Source organism: Halichoerus grypus, chromosome 2 (genome assembly GCF_964656455.1).
Source record: "Halichoerus grypus chromosome 2, mHalGry1.hap1.1, whole genome shotgun sequence".
NCBI classification, from domain to species: domain Eukaryota; kingdom Metazoa; phylum Chordata; class Mammalia; order Carnivora; family Phocidae; genus Halichoerus; species Halichoerus grypus.
In genome coordinates this window covers 80,118,244-80,140,353 of record NC_135713.1, presented here as the reverse complement: position 1 = coordinate 80,140,353, position 22,110 = coordinate 80,118,244, and the positions used below count along the sequence as shown (strand labels likewise).

General features: G+C 38.6%; 1 protein-coding gene across 12 annotated transcripts in view; it reads right to left on the bottom strand.

The window, feature by feature from the left end:
• Positions 1–22,110, bottom strand: part of MCTP1 (multiple C2 and transmembrane domain containing 1) — a 506,871-nt gene that overhangs the window by 77,692 nt on the left and 407,069 nt on the right. For 9 of the 12 annotated variants that reach the window (XR_013445693.1, XM_078067054.1, XM_078067049.1 and 6 more), the window contains one exon: positions 16,638–16,757. The exons of the other annotated variants lie outside the window; for them this stretch is intronic. Coding sequence is in view for 8 of the 9 variants with exons in the window: in XM_078067054.1 (XP_077923180.1) it covers positions 16,638–16,757 (120 nt within the window). In the remaining variant the exon portion in view is untranslated. The remainder of the gene's footprint in view (positions 1–16,637; positions 16,758–22,110) is intronic. 12 annotated transcript variants of the gene reach the window in all.

The window sequence follows — 22,110 nt, the reverse complement described above, 5'->3', positions numbered from 1 at the left end:
ATCTAGATGCTTTCCTACGGATGCCTTTAAGCTGCTTCAGAATGCATCCCACTATTACATTTTGCTCAGGTGAAGGTTAAGGTGCCTTGGAAACTGGAGATAATAGCACCTATCCCACAGTGTTGATTAAGGATCCAATGAAATAATGTATTTAAAGTACTTAGCACAGTTCCTGTATCGAAGTGTTCAAAGAGGTTAGCTATTAGTGAAAAGAAAAATAATATCTATTTAATGATAGTTTAAACATTATTTTTTTAAAGATTTTATTTATTTATTTGTCAGAGAGAGAGGAAGAGAGAGAGAGAGAGAGAGCACAAGCAGCGGGAGCAGGAGAGGGAGCAGCAGGTTCCCCGCTGAGCAGGGAGACCGATGTGGGGTTTGATCCCAGGACCCTGGGATCATGACCAGAGCCGAAGGCAGATGCTTAACTGACTAAGCCACCCAGGTGCCCCTCAACATTAATTTTTAAAAACTGAATTATGTATTTTTTTTGTCGTGGGCAAAATATTCAGTGTTCTTTATGACATATAAAATTCCAATTCATGTTTTGCAGACACTAAGAGACACATAAAGGGACACAGGCAGAGGCGTGGATCAAGACTACCCCTTAAAATGATGCTTTCACTAATTTTCAGGCTTTAACAGACCAATGAAATGGACGGCTATAAGGGCAAGAGCGTCTCAGAAGTGGGGCTGTGCTTGAAGACATGAGCCCTGGCCAAGTGCAATGAATATAGAAACTGCAACTGAGGTTTTAAAAACAAACTGTATGTATCCCTGAAGTACATTTAATGACTGCACAAAACTGCAACCTTTCCCAGAGAACTCGACAAACACCTACCATTTAGAAAGACAGTGAAGTTTAACACTTAACAAAGGAAAACAAATAAAATCAAGGAGTCCTCGTCTCAAATTCCACTCTTTCCTCTTCAAATAAAACCACATAAGGACTACATAGTTTTGTTTTCAAGTATATGAAGTCCAGTTGCCCAAACATTTGTCAACAATAATTTAATAACAACACATATGTAGGATTTCCTTGAAAAAAAAAATGAGTGTTGAAAAAAGTGCATGTGTTAGAAAAGATACATTTTTCCAAAGTTTTTTTTTTTTTTTCCTTTTTATTTCCCTTTTCTTTGGCGGGGGGGAATCTCTCAGTTCAGCTCTAGAATTCTCTTTCCAACTTATGCTTTCTGATATCTTGCTTGAAAGCAAGTAGTATTAATCAAACAAAGGAAGGGCACTAGGGAAATCAGAAAGATGTAATGCAAGCAGTTAAAAGTGACATGACCTTCTGTAATGTCGCTCGTCACAGACTGATATGCCACACGCCGGAGGAAGGTCTTGAACGAAACTGATTCTTGGTACTATTCCTTGAATGTAATACTAATAAAGATGACATTTTTAAAAACACACGTAGACAGCCCCAAATGCAGCATGCCAGCTATATTACAGCCAAAGAATAAGCAGATAACATTGTTTTTAAAAGCATAATATTTCTTCTTTCATATTCCATATTTGCTGAGCATTTGTCATTAATATATAAAATATGTGGTTGTACTTTTCAAAAAATCCATGTTCAAATGGAGCCAAACTCATCTGCAGAATCTGTATATTATATAGTTGCACAGGAGCTCTTTTCATATTACGACTTTTAATTATAATTCAACACAACTTAAAAGGCTTATGCTTTGCAAGGAAATACAATTTTATTTGGCTGGAAATATTAATAATGGTGTTGGTAATCTGCATTCAAGTATGACATGTTTAATATTACTGCCCCAGACAATGATATAGAAGGGAGGGGACCAGAGGATGCAGAAAAGGAAGACCTAGACCCTGAAGGGATGAGAAGAAGTGGATTCAGGTAAACTTCATGGTTAAAGTCATCACGGGGCAGTAAATACTAATTACTGCTTTTTAATGCCAGGTTAGGGGGTGTGTTTTAAAACAAGAGTGACCAAAGGGGGTTACAAGGCCCACCAATAATTCTTAAAACACTTTGTATTTTCATTTGCCCAGGAATAAAGTCCTCCAATTATTTATTACTCTTCAAAGAAAAACAGGAACCAAAAGCATCTTGATTATGTCACCCTTGTAAGATAAGTATTGAGTACCACAAAGCCAAACACTCCCCAAGCCAAAGCTGACACAAACCAGTTTCTTTCATATGTTTACTTTTTTCCTTGGAAATAATCTTTGAATTAAATAGATGTTTTGCTATGTTCAGAATGAATAGTTGCACAATTCAAATTGCTTTACTCAAACACGGTCTATAAAAAAGCAACACATTTAAATTAAAGAAGAAATCACTGCTGTCCAGATGTGCAACTGCATGTTAAAAAATTAAAGAAAGAAAATTGTCACAAAAGAAAGAAGTTTCATATTTAATTTCATATTCATAGAACATCCAAATGTGTACAGATGCTTATATTTGGACACATTACAAACTAAATGCCTATTTCCACCCTAGAGATACAGAGGAATTTGGAGAGAGCAGTATTCTTCAACATGGTCTGGAGTTCATTTATACCATTCTGTGTGTGCATAAACCAAGCAGAGCATGCATTTGTGTGCCAATGAATTTATTACATGTGTAAATATCATATGAAATTATTGGAAGCCTATGGATTGAGAAGCTGCATATAAACACTCAGACTCTTTCAGATTGCTGAAAAGTACCAGAGCTGACCTCTGGTCAACCAAAGTCAGCTAAAGACTTTTGCGGTCAATAAGATCATTATAGGTGCACGTGTGCTGTCATTTTTGCAACAGCACATCTGCTTCTCACGAAATTTTTGAGAAGGAACTTTTTTGCAAAATGAATGGCACAATTAAGCTGTACATATAATTTACTCCACGTCTGGAAGAATAATAAGACTCATAAACAGGTCTGGGATATACTGTTTCATCCAGTATATCTCAAAAGCAACTGGACATATGATGGCTGCTTAGTTTGATTCACACTGTTAAAGATTTGACCTTGGAGTATTTCAGCTACAGTAGTCAAGATAACTGAACCACTAGATGTAATAATAATTAGTGTGATAGGCTTGCCAGTGAGGTTGAATATATTGCAATACAAAAGAAGGCAGACTAAAAAGAAAAGCATTATTACTTACTGCTAAAAGACTTCCTGATTTTTACAGAAACACTCAAATACAATTATTTCTTCTTGCAGAATGCATTTCCTTGGCTCATTCTGGGAAGTGCCATGTTGTAATTTAGTCGATTCTTAATAGGAAATGTGGCTTTAATGTGGCTATCAGATGACTTTTGATGCATGCCACTGATTACATACAGCCTGTATTCTGCATCAACAACAACATTCTTATTTGCAGTATAATATGCTTTGCTGTAAGGTGCAAGGGCAGTAAATTTACTGGCCAAGAAGATGTAACCTTTTATTTTTTTAAGTGTCAGCTTAATATGCAGAAACCCTCTTCCATTATGAAAGACTAAATATAATATAAATTCTATAATCAGTATAAGCATCTTAAATGAATTTCTTCTCATATTTCCTTCTGAGTATTCTTAAATGTTCATTCTTACACTTACACAAAGCACTGGGAACAGAATTCTAGTGTTTATTTGAACTATGTCTCCATCTAAAGGCTTCACGATGTATTGTATTTTTGCTGGCAGGGAAAATTCTAAGCTTGGTGTCTTTAGGATAAGTGCATATTAATTTGACTGAGCAGGGAAAAATAGGTCAACTATTAACCTACAACATGCTTTTTAAATAATAGTGCTTTTTTGAAACTATTTTTTGGTCAGGTTAGAAGAAAAATGTATACAAAAAGCCCCCCGACCACCCCCCCCCTAAAAAAAACCAAACACAAAACCAGAGTTGTTTAATGTGCTTTGCAAAGTGAAATTAAAAGATAACTAGACTTACCACTAAGGGATTTTATAAAATTTAGTATTTTCAAAGGAAAATACTTTTGTCCATTAAAAGTAAATAGATTTCAAATAAAGAAGAAAATTATGTACTCAAGCCTCTTACAAAACCAGATTTCCGTTCCAGAACCACGAATTTCTTATTTTTTAAAAAAGGCACAATTTTAAATGTTTAAAATTCTAAAACAACCTTAGGGATTTTTATTTTTTAAGTATGTCATGAAGAGTCCCCATTATCTATTTAAAACACTTTCTGCAAAGCCAGAGGTGGGACCTCTGTGAGAGTACCACCCCCAGTCTTCTCAGAAACGCGCATCGCTCTAACCCCTGCAGACAGGCTTGCAAACATCAAGGCTGCAATAGTCAAGAAGTTCCTTTTCAGGTCAGTGTATACTTCTACACATGGAACAGAGGAAAATGCTACATTTCTGGAACAACAGAATTCGAAAACAAAACAAAAAATCGTTTATATTGGAGATTAACGTTAGCAAACTTTTGGACCGTACTGCTCTGCTAGGTTTGATTCACTTTTTCCAGAAATTCACGGCTACTCCCTATATGTTAAGCAGTATGTTGGGGATAATGGAAGGGGTGAGGGGAATCGGCGGACACTTGTAGAGGAAAATATTCTGACACTAATTTGATTTTTTCTTTTGTTCTTCTCGTGCCTAGAATATTTTGAGGCCTGAGAACACTATGTGAGAAAAATCTAAAAATAGACTGAGTTTTGAATGTCAAAAAATCATATAGTCCAAAAACTTGAGTTTTCTTCTTTATATCCCTTTTCTATAAATAATAATGACAAAAATATTTTTTATCTCTTTTTGTAAAGAATAATCACCTCACAAAAGAAAGCCCATGTGGGTTTAGACCTACATTTGAACTGGAAAGAATGTCTATGGTGAATGGTGAATTGTAGCATAAAAGCCTGAATGAAAAGAATGTTCACGAAACCTCACACAAAACCTCCGTAACCGTTTTATCACAAGCTTCCCACAATATAACACAAGAGCTCTATATTCTAGGAAAAGCTTGCCTGGTCCACTTATCATTTCTGCTTTATGTAGTGTACTGTATGATTGCTAAATTAGTGCATAATGCATTTATAATATTTATAGTACCAACATTTAGTTAAGTAACCTTTATGTAAGATTTATGTTGATTTTTTTTTTATTTCTCATTTAATGGCAAATTATGAAGAGCATGTTTCATAAAGATAATTCTCCATTTAAATTCATCAGTCCATTAAATATTAAAATTATGTTTCTGATGCAATCGAGAACAAATTTGTCCAGCTTCAGTGATTATTTGCACTCATAAAAATTAGGCTTGATTAATAAAATTTAAATGCTTGATTAAGTTGACATTTTCATGTTCTATTCTGATTTATTAAAATTAGTCCCCATGCCCAGGCCTGGTATGCTAGTGTAGGTTTACCTTTCTCCTTCTCTTAGTCGACATCCAGAGAGAGGCTGTCAGGAAGGAGCATTGTGCTTTTGGACTTAAAGACGGTTTCAGGAAAATGCCCTGTTCTTTGCTCAGAGGGCTGCCGGCCTTTGTCTTTATTCATAGTGCCTGGTGGAGGTTTGTATTACAATAAACAAGAAAAATGTTTCTTTCAAATATCTATCGATATGATCTGGAAAACGGCATTTATTTATGGTATTTCTGTAAAATTCAGTTACCAAGTAGCTTTCATCTCTAGAGGACAGGTCAAATGTCTTCATCTGCTTTTTTTTTTTTTTTTTGCTGATAAAAATAGTTTTTATTTTTGTGGGACTTGCACACACATAGCAGGGCGATTATAGACACCTAGAAATCTTTCTGTGGCAATGCTATTGTCTTTATCTACAAGCTTAAAACCAAGACTGATGGTCATGGAAAACCATCCTCTTCAAAAGCACTTACAAGGGAACTTTTCAAGAAAGGAAGTGACGTACAATGTCTAAGCCCTCATTATACCCACACTGGTTTGTCCTGTTTTCTACATGGGCAGGTGCCTAGTTGTCATTTACTGAGCTCTCACTGTATGCTTAACACAGTATGTTGTCTCTTTAATGGTCACAAAGCCTCAACAAGGTGGGTTTTATCCCTGTCTTATTGGTGAGGAAACTGAGGCTCAGGGGAGTGAATAAATTTGCATGGCTAACAAGGGGAAGGTCTGGAATTAAATCCCAGGTCTTCCTAATTTCAAAGTTTGGGCTTTTAAACTCTACCCACTGGAAATGAGTCGTGGTGACAGTCCTTTTTAAGATGTTTTTGAGGCTACCCGTGGGAAACTTTGTTTAGATGAGCTGACTTTCTCTCATTTAAGCATGCTCCTGGAATATTTGGTTATTTTTCAAAATAAATGATATGGTATGATAGTTATTTTTTCCTTGCATGATAACAAATGATAGGAAATGCTCTTGAAGGCATATATTAGTTTGGTTACCTACATGGACCATTGCAGTTCTATGTACAAGATGGTGGAAAGAGTTTAAAGTTGCATGCTCTTGAAAAATGTTTATCATATAACACTAAAAAAAAATGAATACAAAACTCTCAGAGTTATTGGATCCCTATCAGAGTTCTGATTTACAAACATTTTCCACAAGCAGATAAAGACATACCATATGGTTTCCACTTTTAGTTTGTTAATTGAGGTCTTGTTCTTTCTTATCATCTTTCTGAACCAGAGACAATAAATCTCCACAAATATCATAGGAAACCCTGTGGCAACACCACTCACTACAAAGGGCAAAATGCTCAGGACTAGTAATGCAAACTAGTCATGGGGGTCACGAGTCAGCCACAAGGTGCTTCTGTTGACCCTATATCCTACCTTCCTCACCATGAAATTCGAAGGAGTTTTGGCTAGCTACAAGAATGCTAAATCATTCAGAAAGAACAGACTATCACTAAAAATAGGGCGAGTAAGAATCACACAGTCACCCTGAGAACTGAGACCAAAATTGTGAGTACCCTTTTTTTCTCCTCTTCTCCATCCCCCTCTTCAATTACAGAAACGACAAAATTGTGGGGGCAGACCTTTTGGAAGAATTGAGATAATAAAACCATTTGGTTGACATACAGGTAAATGCTTGGGTTGGACACTTTGGAGAGCCATCTAGGTGATGAATTCTTTGGATCCAAGGGAGGCTTTGAAGGGAGTTTAGAAAGTTGGTTTTTCACGGAGTTTCTGGGGGCTCCAGGGATCATCTGGGGCCCAAATAAGAGAAAACCAGTTATTTACGGGGGCAAGATTGTCAGGTTTCTTTCAAGGTTGCCAAGACAGTTCATTTAGTGGAAAAGAGCTAGATTTCAGGGCAGATATCCTCTAGAAGAACGAAGCTCACCTCTTTGCCTTGTTATATTCTCACATGCATCTTTGGAGACTCTGAGCAAGTTGGGAAGGATTTAGGCAAAATAGGAGAGAGAGTAACTATAAGCCTCCTCTACGGTGGCTACCACTAACTTTAAATTCTGTCCTTCTTCTAAGTCCTCACAGATCCAAAGCAAGAAGTATGCCTTCCAGTAAGGAGGATCTTTAGTAAATTGACTTTTAAAAATAGAAATGTTTTCCTTTACATCTTTCTCTATATGAACAGACATGTCACGTACAGGTGACACTCATCTTCTACCATTCTACAATTTTATCTTTCCAATTTGAAGTTTAGCTGCAGTCTGAGAAGAGAGTTAAAGGAAAACCAATAAACTGAGGAAGTATGAAAGGCAAACACGGAGTTACGGAGTGAAAGGGACAGACTGAAGGGTGGAATAAGAGCTGTGGTCACAGATAAACAGACCCCCTTTCTTTATGTATGCAGCACATGCACAGACATCTGGGCTGATCCAAATGTCTTTTGGCCGCACACCTGGCATATCATCTACACACCTCTATTGGCGCACCTATTATATCCATGCATTCGATTTAGTTGTTTGTTTCCCTCACTGACCACAAACTGGCCTGGGCAAAGATCCTGTCTTAATCATCTTTGAATAGCAGTTAGCATTGTGCCTGTAGATGTTCAATAAACTTTCGCTGAATAGAAATACTTAATGCATAAACAGACAATATTTGGCTTGGAAAGAAAGATTAGACTAAAATACTTGTTCATTCATCACACATTTTTTGAGCAACTATTACAGTGCTATGTCTGAGACATCTTGTGCTGTGCTGGGATTAAATACACAAATGCAAGATACAATGAGAACAATTTTAGGCTGGTAAGGAAGATCTGCAGTGAGGTGACTATGACAATACAGTGAGAGGGATATGGGATGTCAGAGGGGCGAGATTATTTACCCTCTGAGGGTATGTGTCGGCAGGGGTAGGCTGCTGGTAGGGGGCAAGAGTGGGAGGGAAGTCAGGGATGGCTCTCCAGGGAAAATGATAAAAATGCTAGGTGGTTACCCAGCAACATATACACAAAATATTAAAATCTTACTGGGTGGCAAATTAGTATTATACTCAAAATGCACCCAAACTCTGACCCAGAAATTCTCCTACAACGATCGCCTCAAAGGGCGTTACCAGAGACCTGACCAAAGATGTGGCCAGAAGATTTATCGACAGCATTATTTCAGATGGCAAAAATCTTTGAAACACTTCTAATACAAGCATTTAAGAAAAAATTAAGTAGTCACATGGTGAAAACTATGCAGTCATTAAAAATTCATGCAGTTTTCCAGTGACTTAAGGGAGACTTCTAGATAGTGTTGATATAAAAAGTGGGTATACTAACAGTACATGTAATGTGATCCAATTTTCATAAAAAACAAAATATGCCTGGCGAAAAATAGTAAATTTATTTTAGTAAACTTATTTTTTTGAGAAAAGAGTAGAAGGCATAGAGAGAATGTATCACTATCTGGGAAACCACAAACACACTCTGCTCCGGATATTGCTGCTCCCAACTCAGCTACTATCCTGTCCACCCTCAGTCCCCGTCTCCTACATCCACCATCCCTCAAAGTTTCCCTTTTCCCAAACGTGGGAGCTGGTAGCGGGGCGTTGGATGCTCCCGCCGCTCCTCCCCCTGCCCGCCCCGCCCCCTGGTGGCGGTGGTGAGAGCTTGCCCTCCAGGGCCAGGACACCGCCTTCTCCTTGTCAATGCCATCGAGCGAGGTCCCCCGCGAGTTCATGAGTTCGAGGTGCAGCTTGAGGAGGAGCCTCGGAGGCCGCCCCAGAGTGAGGCGCCTGGGAGAGCCGGCCTCGGCGGCTGCAGAGCCACCATGCATCTATCGTACTTGCCTGTCAAGCCCTGCGTGTGCGGCTTCTTGGGCGAGACTTCAGGAGCTCCAGCCACCCGCCACGTCATCCCCCCACGCTACGGCGCCCGCCTGCACGTCCGTCCCCTGGAAGCGCACGTGCCTTTCAGGACAACTCAGGGCTGGTGCAGCACGTGTGCTTCCATGAAGTTGGAGACCTGGCCTGCGCGGCTCCTCTCTGGGCCACCATGTCTGTCCCGCACACACTGACTGGCTCTGCAGAGGTTACCAACTTATCCTGGGTCTCAGTTTCCACATCTGTATGATGAGAAAGGCATCATCCCTTCCTTCCCTGCTTCTTACTGTGTTTTACGGACCAAGACTTTGCCCTCTTGGGGCCTGCGGAATGGGTGCCTGAGGAATAGGTGCCTGAGGAATGGGAGGACAGGGAAAGAATGCTGGCCTGGGAACCAAGTAGAACTGGGTTCTGGTCCAGCCTTGTTGTAGGAGTCTTTACAAGTGGCAAAACCTTGGTTTTCTGCTCTCCCAAGGGATGGACAGTTGTTTTGCAGGTAAAAGAGATGACAAAAGAGCAGGACACTGTCTGGTTCATTTTTGTGACACCTCCCCACCCCCCTGCCTTTTACCCAGGACCCTCACCTATTGTTCAATAAACATCCTGCACTTGAAAACAAAACCAAAACACATACAAACAATTCTGCTGGAATACAAGGGAGGTAAAGCTGTAGCTGTCTATGGTTTGGGTGGGGCCTGCTCATGAGGCTGTCCTCCATAGTGCTTGAAGAGGTTGGAGAAAGACCAAAGTAGCCAGAAAAATCAGAATTTTATTTCAGAACAGATCACCTTCCTAAAGCTCTTGAGATAAAAAAAATAAAGTGCAGTTGGCATAAAGTAGCCAAATAAATACAGAACATCTAGTTATATTGGAATTTCAGTAAATAATGAGTATTATTTTAGGATAAACATCTCTGTTTATCGAAATTCCAATTTAACTGGGCATCTGTATCTCTACTTGCTAAATCTGGCAACCCTAAATTGGGGGTGAATTCAGAGAGCTTTAGGGGCTGGAGTTTGAGAGAAATCTCCCGGTAGAAGGCCTTGTCACCTACCAACACTGAGGGGATAGTAAATAACATGGCGGTCAGGCAGGGGCCATTTGAGCAGTGTGGAAAATCTGTGGAAATCTGTTGGTCAATGTCCAGAGCCTGATGAGGTGATGATCATTGATGTCTGGGGACACCAATCTGTACAGTGAGTGATTATCTGGCACAGCTAAGCACTTGGTGAACAGCTTTGAGAGGAGTCATAGGGGATAAACTTTTCTACTGACATCTGATTGGCTGTTGGTTTCTACTTTTTTTTTTTTTTTTTTTTTTTTTATGCTAGTGACGGTGTTAGAAAACGAAAGGTCTGGTTCTTTTCATGGTCCTTCTCAGATTTTTGCAAGCTGGTGACCTTCTGAAAAAATTGAGAAAATTGCTGTTGAAATAAGCAGGAAGAAGAAAAAAGTGATCATCCATTTTTAGATGTGTTTACAGGCTGTATGACTCAGTGCTGCTTCTGTTAAGAGCAAGTATGTGGTCTTTTTTGGTACTGAGATGCAAACAGAGGAGGCTTGTGGTCTATGCTACTTTCCGTGAATGATCAACTATTGAAGTAGAGAAGGTCTAACTGTACATTCAAAGTGCTTTGCTTATGGAGTCCTCTCTTCTCTGCTCCACTTTGGCCAGCCTCTAGATTCAGTTAGCAATATTTCACTTGTTCAATATCCTACTTATTCAAATATTGCACCATGGACTTCTTTGAAACTAGCTGAGAAAATGATAAATCTACTGGATTCACAGGAACTCAAGTCAAACAAGCAGATGTTTCTTGGCCAGCTCGTATGTGGTGGGCCATCCCAAGTTGTCCCATCACTAGCATTTCTAGCAGCAAAGAACATTCTCTCCTCATAAGCTTTTTTTCTAGAAAGAAGTACTCTGGGCCGACATGGAACAGATCCAACAAGAAACAATATTCAAGTACCATTCTAACGGGGGAAAGCAGAATCGAGGGTTTTGCCATTTGAGGAAGCTAACAAAACATTTCAGTATTTACTAAAGTATTTTAGCAAGGCAGACGTTGGCTCAATTTGTGTCACAGTCAGATCATGAATCAGAGAATGATTTCATTGATTTACCCTACTCTTCAGTCTTTTAATGCCTCCATTGATTAGGCAAGTGAGATTGCTATGTGGGAGGAATATCATGACAGTAAAACTGAATGTTCTTTTAAAATGTAATTAAAAAACACCTCTTGAAGAATTTTTGTATGTCAAAAATATTAAAAGACTGTCTTCACTAATGTGAAGGATTCTCAGCTTTGGTTTACTCTTCCCATCCATGCTCACCTGGGTTGATTGAAGGTAATCCTACAGGTCATGAACAATTTTGAAATCAGTGAGGTCACCTGGGTCACTGGGAACCTTGTAAGGATTTGGGGGATACCTGTAAGGCTGGGATCCCACGTAAGGCTCTCGACACTTAGGAAGTAAGCCCTCGGGGGAGGCATGGCCAAGCATATGCCATGAAAGTAGCCTGGGCTTCAGAACAGGGAAGAGCTGGGTTCACATCCCACTTCCTCTATGGAGCTCATTATTTATCTTCTTTGGTTTTGAATTTCCTCATTTGTAAAATGATGATAAAACCATTTAGAATAATCTACTTGATAAGGTTATTATAAAGAATTAAAATAGATGATGTGTCTAAAAAGGCTTAGCAGGATACCTGATCCATAGAAGTTGCTTCATAAATAACTGTTCCATTTCTCTGAAGGCAATGAGGATATGGAGGACAGAAGTGGAGTGGGGGCAATGAGGGTCTTCCATCAATCTGTGTGCTTGAAGGTGGAGTTAATGCTACTGGCTCTTCTAAAACTCAAGGGAGAAACTTGCTCTAAAGGTGTCCAGGGAGACATCGGATGTATCAAAATACAGTCCCAAGAGTAATGCACATGACCAGTGGTTAGGGGTACACACTGACCAACTGACAGACTCTAATACCCATTCTGCTACTTTCTAACTGCATGCCTTTTCTAACTGTGCACCTTTGGGTAAGCTCTGAAACCTCCCTGGCCAGTTTCCCTGTTTGTAAAGCACTAATGACTCCCATCTCCTAGGGGGTGCAAGAGACCCCTCGTTTGCTTGGCCAATCCAGGTCTTTCCTCCTCTGAGACTTGATTCTCTCCTCTCAAGGAAGGGCTCTTGTGGCCGCACCTTTTCCACCTGAGCACGTTCCCTTGTTTGCCACAGAGGGAGAGACCTGGCGGCACTTGACTTAGGAGGACCCAACCCACTGGCTGGGCTGACAGAATCAGCTTTTCTCTCCCTGGGGGTGAGATGAAGGTCCTGATGAAACAAAGTGCCTAACAGGGAGCCCAGGGTGTAATGAGGATTCAGTGGTTTTTAAACCCAAAGCAAAGGCAACTTCCCGGCATCTACTCTTTAACTTAAAAAATTTCAGTCCACAGTAACTATAATGTGGTTAGTTGGTAGAAGCCTAATGGGCACTGTGGGTGGGGGGAGTTTCCCTCAGGTTTTGGAGCGACAGCTCAAACCAAGACACGTATGACATTGCTGTCTCTATAACCCCTTCATGCCAGAAACATTTCTCAATGAAGCGTGTATTTATTAAACAGGCTTTCCCCCCCCCAGAAAAGCCTAACAATTCTCACGCCAGAAATTTTAATGTCATGGTGTGAGTGTAGGTAGATTCAGATGTAGGAGTGCTTATTTTTAACAAGTCCAATTGGGAAACAGCAGAGGTGAGATACCATTTCGAACCACGCCTCTTTCTCCTGTGCACCCCCAAGTCGACAGCATTAGCCTCAGCACCAGCTGTTTCCTCACCCTGTTCTCAAAGCCTTCAGCTCATTAAATGCAGCAAAACTTCCTCGGCAAGGATTACATCTCATTTTTCTCATTAAACCAGAAAAGGCACCATGGTAGGGAAAAGACGAGTTTTAGCTCCTGCGATCAAGTATCCAAGAAAGGATATGGTCTCCGTAATAAACAACCAACACACAAAGAAATCCTTTCCTATTTTAGTATTAATCTCAACTTTCAACCCATATGGTGAAGACAGAATTTTTACCCGTCTATGAACTTTTCATCTTTCACAGTATTTTCTTTTTCCTTTCACCTTCTTATGTCACGAAAATGTTATTTCCTTTTTTCTCCTGCTATACAAAGCTCAAGGTCAATTTGATTTGTTTTTCTTTTATCATTTTCATCCTAATTGAATGTTCTCAGTTGAATGTACAAATGATTTTCTTTTTCATGAGAGAAAATTTGCCTGCCCGCCCACCCTCCCTCCTTCTCTTGCTCTCTTTTAAAACAGGAAAGTTTCTGGAATCACGCAGTGGTGTGATTAATGCACTTCAGAGATTACCTAAAGTTTTCACACATGCTGAAAGATTCTGTATGCTTTTGGGGATAGCAAAAAAGGACTCAGGGCAAAATACCATTCCTCCAGTGCTATGCACTATGGAGTAGAGTCATATAGATACAGCATGGCAGCCCCTACCAATACTTTCCCTTGATTTACATATATATGTATGTATGTGTGTATGAATGTATAGGTATATGCATAGATGTGTGTGTGTGTGTGTGTGTGTGTGTGTGTGTGTGTGTGTGTGTGTGAGATCTGTAACCAGCAAGGTATAATCCAGGCTTTTTTTCAAAAGGAGCAACAAGTTCAAATGCATAGCTAGGTATGGGAGAAGACACATAATTAGACAAAATGGATTTAAGAGTTACATAAGGTCTCAACTGAGCCACTGCATAAAAAACCGAATGAAGTGTTGTGATTGCTGGTCTGGTGTCCAGAAGAACAGACTATGCGGACAGTTGGCAAATAAAAGGCAGTTACTGAGAGTTATGGAGTATAGCCGGCGTTCCATGAAATTTGGACTATAGACTGTTCCACAGTGGGCTGTGCTGAGGAATCGAATGCCCATGGCTAAAGGGGGAGCTCTGTTAGAGATGTGCCTAAAAGAAAAGATTTGGTAAATATAATTTTGGAATTATATTTTGAAGAGAAAAAGGGCAGTAGAGAAATTTCCATAGCCTGTAACTTTTCAATAGTCATAAAAATTCTTAGAGAATTGTAAGCACAAGAGGATCTATTATCTGTTACTATTTCCCCTCTACAAGTGGACCTTTCCAGCCAAGGCAGGTATATTCTGGAGAAGATAACAAGCAAAGTCTATAGATACAGAACTTTTCAGTAAGAATACTCAAACCAATGACTAAATATTGACGATAAGCCCCCTCATAGGATTAAGGAGCTGAAACTAAATTACCACTTTTTCCTATTTGCAAATAATCTTATTTGCAAATCTGTCTCAAGCCAACTGAATGAAAAGTAGATATTCTTCTCTCTCGACAATCTCCCTGAAATAAATGGGACAAAAAAAGCAATTGTCTGAGAGAGACCCATTTTCTTAAAGAAAACATCCTGGATTAATTGACAAAAGTACCTATTAGTCCCCATGACACCAGTGCTTATGGCATTTGGGGTTTGTCTCTCAGTGTGCAATTTAAATATATATACCTAAAATCCTTGCCAATAATAACTTCTTGTCTGTGGATACTGCCTAACCATTAAAATCTCTATTAACAGTCTCATGTTGGATTTGATAAACCTTATAAAAAAGGTTCTCAACACTTCAGACTTGCAAGACACTTGCTAAAGTGGCAAATACAATGATGAACTAAGAGTCCCCTCCCTCAAATTTATAATCACCTGAGAGAAACAAATATATACAAATAAATAGAAAAATAAACATAGCATGTTGTTGGCAACTTTGCCATGTATTTGGTGGCTGTGCATCAGGATTTGTCTTTTATTTTGATGATAAAATTTTTCTGAAGAAGTATATTCAGCTTGTGTTACCATTTGAAGTGTATTTTGCTTGAGTTATTTATTAAAGATTTTATGTATGTATGTATGTATTTAGAGACCATGTGTATGCATCTGAGCGGTGGGGAGGGGCAGAGGGCGAGGGAGAGAATCTCCAGCAAACTGAGCACTGAGCATGGAGCACCATGTGGGGCTTGATCTCAGGACCCAGAGACCATGACCTGAGTCAAAATCAAGAGCCGGACACCTAACTAACTGAGCCACCCAGGCACCCCTGCTTGAGTTACTTAAAAGGGAAAAGTTTTATGTCACAGGTATGTCTGTGCAAACATTATGATGCTATTATAATGAAGTATTATATAATATTATTAAACTGATGATCAGATAACTTTGGTTCCTGCACCATTATGGACATGGTAGATGGCAGAAACTCCTGATTATAAATTAAATGTAGACCCTCAGTGGCAAAAAAAAAAAAAAAAAAGCGAGAGAGAGAAAATCTATGTAATCTGATGAAGACAAAGAGCTACCAAATAGATTCTCACATTTGACAAACCTTTAAATTCTTCTCAAAAGCTACCTATGAATTTATCAAATTACAAATATCCTATTTGGAGAAGACACCTCCCCCCCATTCATTTATACATCAGAAAGCTTTTGGAAGTCATATGTTCACTAAGGGTGTAGTGACTGAGATAATCTAAGGGGAATGAAAGTTGGCAAGAGAAAAAGAGATATGATTATAATGTGGTTTATTTCTACTTCTCGCTTTAAAACTCTTTTTGAGGGGCGCCTGGGTGGCTCAGTCGGTTAAGCGTCTGCCTTCGGCTCAGCTCATGATCCCAGAGTCCTGGGATCGAGCCCCATGTCGGGCTCCCTGCTCGGCAGACAGCCTGCTTCTCCCTCTCCCTCTGCCTACTTGTGCTCTCTCTCTGTCAAATAAATAAATAAAATCTTTTAATAAAATAAAACTCTTTTTGAGAGAGAAGTGGTCTTACAGATTCTAAAAAAACTTTCAAAAATGCCAGAGAGGGCAGGTGGGTTCAGTATAACTTTCCCTAGGTTAAATGAAAGCTCTTTATCCTCCAGCTGGTAATCCTGATACACTCCTGACACAAACACGGATATTTGCTGTTGTTCAGTAAATGTCCATTGAATTAAGGTACTTTATGCACTTTTCCAGGCCAACAAATCACCAATCTTTCCTTTCTTCCAATGACAGACTACAGAGAAATGTCTTAAATAAAATACATTCATTTGGTCTGATCATAAATAATTTTATGATATTATATCTTAACTCAAGATTAAGACATATAAACAAATAAGGAGAGTAAAAGAAATACTCACTTGAAATAACCCATTTATAATTAAAAGTCATAGCTCATTCTTCGGTATGCTCTTGATTTTAGTTCCTACCAAGATGAGTCATGTTAAAAACAGGTGAATACTTTATCTTATGTTAGGACCAAAGAGTTGTTAGTTTTGAACTGATTAAAACTTTCCTCCAAACTCGAGTATTTATGAACAGAACTTCTGGTTTGTAAAAATAAATCAATGTTGATCTTGTCAGAGGGACGAGGAATGAGAACAAAAACACATACAAATAAGAAAGCAGAAACTTACTGTATCACGTTGCCTGTTATCTTTCCCTGATATTATCAAGAAGTAGTTCCATGTCAACAGTAACAACAAAACCAGTGGTATCATGTAGAGCTCAAAGTTCCAGACAACAAAGAGAAAGAGCTAGAGGAGAAGGAGAGAGAAAAAGATGAGTCAACTCTGACTTTCATTAAATGGACTCTCTTATCCATAGCCCACTTCAAAAACGCAAAACTAAATGCTTCAGAATGGAAAGATTTATCTTGAAAACAAAACCTTCAGAACTTGTTAGGCATTTTTCTAAAAGCACAACTGACCCCTGGAAAGTTACTGTTAGGATTTTTAATTTAATTTCTATGAAGGAAAACTGGTATCATCACACTATCAACAGGGTAATTTTAATTTTTCTCATCTAGTGAAATTATGGTCAGGTTGGACAAAATAGAGTTAAAAAATAAAGGCTGCCAAATGAGCCTCACTACACTGTCAGACATAGCGGGTCTATCTGCCTTAATGACAGAGAATGAATCCCTGTTTAATATCACGGACTTTTTTTTTTTTTTTTTTGAATCTCACAATGCAACACGCATAATAGGCAGATGAAAACACCAAGTCTGCACCAGTGAGCCAAAGATCTCACATTATGAATAAAAGCATTGCTACCAATAAGTGTAAAAATAGGGTGGCTTAACATTTAGCATTACCATAGAAATCAAACAGCTATTTAAAAAATAGAATAACTTTGTCAAAGGAAATTTTTAAATGTCTTTGTCTACTATCTTTGAAAACTACCGACTCTCTATGTAAATTATTTTTTAATTGTAAGACAAATATTAGAGTAAGAGCTCACTTAGCCTGGCAGGAGGACCCATTCTAAGATCATCTGCACTGTAAAATCAGCAGCGCTGTGTACAAAGTGTGACTTGCCCTCGCACCCATCCCCCCTCTTATAATCCTGAAGAGATCATCTAAACTCTCTGAGTCTGTGGCTCCAGCTGCCAAACAAGGCAACATTAAGTCAAATGATTTTGTAGAGGTACCGAAGAGCTGGATTCCATCCCTAATGCTGACTAGTCCCATCACTTCTGGCACCATCTTGCCTTCAGTTTCTGCCTCTGTAAAGTGGGGCTGAGAAGCGTATCCACCTGACAGATTGTGAGAACTAAAGAGTTGAAATGTGTTAGGAAATCAACACACTGCATGGTACCCAATAAGTGCTCAGAAAACATTTGTATTGTTGTGTACATGTTTATCGATACCTTATGAAATTCAGAAAGTTAACTAATATTGACTAAGGTCCTCAGGTGATGCTTATTCCATTACTGAAAACTGGAAAGTCATCTGCCTCCTGAGATTTAGCTGAACCATAGTGTAAGTGGGAATTTGAGCCAGCTGGTTGGGGTAACACAGACATCAGGCGTTTGACAGGCCAGGAGGGTCAGGAGCAGCGCCCTGAGAACACTCACGTCAGGCAGGGTAGCACGGAGTGTTTAGCCAAGCCTACACAGCCTAGTAAGATGGTGAAGAAAATCAGCCTGTGTGGAGGGGTAGAGAAACCCATGGCTCAAGGACCGGAAGACAGATTCCAGGCCTTAGAAAGTCACTCTGCCTCCGTGTTTTCATTTCTAAATACACGGGTCTATAGACCCAATAACCTTTAATATCCCTTCTATTTAAAATGACTTCATGGCATTACTGTGACATCTGTTTTTTTTTTTTTTTTTAATGTGACATTAAATCCTGAATTCTTGGGATATTCATAACCCAGATGGACACCCACAAATAATGATTTAGTAACCCAAGAAATGACTTTTGGACAGAATTACATGGTAACTATAGATTCAAGTTCCTGAATAAGAAAAATCTCAAATGTATCAATGCATGAGACATGAGCCTCATCTTTACTTTCATAAGTAGAAGAATTTTCAGAAAAATAAAATATTTCTATTTAATTTTTGAAATTTATGCAATATATATAAAGATGATACAAATTATAATTGATGGTTATGATTATTCTATTAAAATATATTTTTAAAAGATAATTCTTTATTCAGGAAATTAATTAAGGCAAATCTGACAGACACGAACACATGTAAAAGGGAAAATTATTTTTGGCTAGAATCCATATTAATTCTTTACCCATTTATTTGCAAAATTTAGGCAGTTACTAGAATATAAGCTCTTTAAGGATAAGGACTTTTTCTTTTTGTTCTTATTCTATCCCCAGAGCCCAGAAGAGTGCTTAGGAATAGAAGGTGTTCAATAAATATATATTTGCTGCATTAATGAATAAATAGGAACTGGGTTCTTTTAACATAAATCTACTTAATTATTGTTTCAGTAAAAGTACTATATAGCCACTATGTAACATCAAGTAAATTCATGAAAATATATTCAGAATTACAACCTGGGATGCCACTAACCAATTTCTCCCTGAGGCATAGAAAGATTCTCTTTCCATTCTGGCCATGCAGTCATAAACTGTCTCGTGTATTATGGTCTGACTACCATCTTTCCTTTTGGACCTTCCTCTATGTTTGCCTCTTCTGAGGACGTTCACTTGACTTGATGTGTTCTGGCCTCATGGATGGGACTCAGATGATTCCACAGCTAAATGTCACCAATTGTATTTATTTTAAATTTATTAAGCACAGATATTCCATCCTGTAATGTCCACTCACTGGTGTTAGAGTTCTGATGTCACCCAGAATAAAGTTACTGGGAATGTCTATGTGTTAGTGTTGGTTGGAGGACAGGTATTGCATAGAATACACTTTCTAGGTGATAACCAAGTAATCAAGACACCTACCATGCCTTTCTCTTCTCTAGATACAACATCACTAGTTGCTTAAAGCACCACTCCACAAGGCATGATTTCTGGGCATGTCTCCATTGTGGACATCATCCTCTCACCACATCCAAATCCATAAAAAAGCAATAGCTTTCTTAAAATACAGCACTCAGAACTGACACGGCATGTCTAATTAATACCTGTGGTATTTATATGCCCTAACAACACAGGCACCAGAACATAAGATGGGGAAAGATACAGAAGAGACAAAAAAAAAAAAAAAAGGTAGAATTGCATGAGTTTCATGGATCTTGGCAATGGAAAAATAATCTTCCCTATTTTGTTTTCTTTAAGAATCTAATATTTAGGGCGCCTGGGTGGCTCAGTCGGTTAAGCAACTGCCTTCGGCTCAGGTCATGATCCTGCAGTCCCTGGATCGAGTCCCGCATCAGGCTCCCTGCTCGGCAGGGAGTCTGCTTCTCCCTCTGACCCTAACCCCTCTCATGTGCTCTCTCTCATTCTCTCTCTCTCAAATAAATAAAATCTTTAAAAAAAAAATCTAATATTTAGGTAATTAGGTAAGGGGCCTCTGCTGTTCAGAATACCTTTTTTAAAAAAAAACAAGAGAGCTTTGAATAAACTCTAAATACAAAAGCACTCATTTTTTTTCTTCCTCAATAATTAACTGGAGATTTCAAAAGGTCAAAGTAAAAAAGAACATAAACACCGATTAACAATAAACTATACTTATTGAACATTACTATGTGATACACAATAGTTGATGTTCAAAATTAAGATATGACATGGTCTCTGGATTATAGTATTAGTGATTATTATAATAATAATTAGCAGGAGAGGATTATCCAATAAAGAGAGCCCTCAGAGGAGGGAGGGTGCCTTTTAGCTTATTGTCTCTACACTCAAGCTTCCCTTCTCTCAGGGCCCACCTGCATTGAGATTGATCCTCTCCTCTTACAAAAAACCAAGATAACACCCAAGACCAGGTCCTCAGTGTCCTCCTAGGGCAGCACGTGAAAGATATCTCAGAGAAACCCCAGGAAAGACCAGACAATATAGGATCTATCCTTGGTCCTGACTCCACTTACTCCTAAGTTTGAGAGAAAAAAGTCAGATATCATAACAGGCTAAAATGGGGTAGAAAAAGAAATCAAGGAACAATTCAAAAGAAATCCCTGACACATTCACAGAATATAAATACAAACCATAAAAGTCCCAGCATTTATCCTGCCCATACTTCCAGAACCCAAACTGAACCTGGTCCAAAGTGCTGGCTCACAGAATCATCACTAAATAAGTGGTAGTTGCTTTAAGCTACAAATTATGGGGTGGTTTGTTATACAGCAAAAGCTAACTGACACATATTCTTTTTCCAAGGAGACAGTGGTGTCTATAATAAATATGGTCTGGACCAGAAGACTGAAGAAGTGGTTTTAGATCCATTTCTGCTCTTTGATCATCACAGGACCTTGAGCAAGTCAGTTATTCTCTTTTATTTGAGTCTATTATTTATCAAATGGAGATGGTAACACCTGCCTATTTCACAAGTTGGCTGTGGGGAACAACTCCTGTAATGTATGTGAAAACACTTTATCACAAAGTATTCAGTAAGTCCAAGTATTATCAATTTGATGTTTTCATATTTAAAATTGTTTCTGAAAAATTCAGAGACTTTATAAACTAATACTCCAGGAATGGTCACTATCGTAATTCCCCTTTAAGCAGTCATAGAAGATGGGTGGTGTTTCTTAGAGGGATTTGGGTGTGAAAGGGTTTTGTTGGAAGGTAATCGTAAGTGTGCAATTAGAGGGGTTGCTGTTAAAATTTTTGCTAATAGCTGAAACAAGAAAAATCCAGGTCTTTACATAAACTCATTATTTCTAGTAATTGGCATTAGCACACATTGCAGATTTTGTGAACTCCAGACTTAATCAGGCATTTAAATGTTAACCATTTTAAACAACCTCTATATCTGCCCCTAGATATAAAAGAATCTTGTTCTGAACTAGCTGTTTTGTGACTATCAATTCCTGTTCATAATTTTTTTTTTTTGCTTTTAAATCCAAATGCCTTTCATCTAAATCAATGTTATCTTGCCTATGACATTAGCATCAACATCACAGAATGCAATTATTCAGTGTCTATTTGGGCTAGACTTTAAAAGCTATCTAAATTTAATCATAAATATTCAGAGTGGCTTTTTGAAAATCTATCATTTACTGAAAGATAAATAAAATCATTCATCCTAACAAATGTCTTATATCACATTACATAAAACAAACTTTAGGGAAAAAGTCCTGAGAGGCAAGCTGGGAAGGCAGAGACTACTGTGCTTGTTTTGCAAATAGGTAAACTGAGGCTCAAATTTGAGACTTGTCTACGGACACCTGCTACTGGGTGGCAGAGCCAGGTCTTCTGATCCCCAATCCAGTGTGTTTTTCCATCAGTACTCCACTGCCTCTAAGGAGGATTTTTATAGTGAATATTGATGCTCAAACGTTATCAATTATTTACAGACTGATCATTCAATTTGTAGATTTTCTGTATGTCTATTTCTTTCCTTCCTCTTGCTCTGGGATAACTACTTTTGCATTAGTGCAAGGAAATGGAATACCACTTCTTAGGTGTTCTGGTAAGGGTTTTGCATGGCAGAGAGGTCAACAACTAATGGTCAAAATGAGGTTTGTG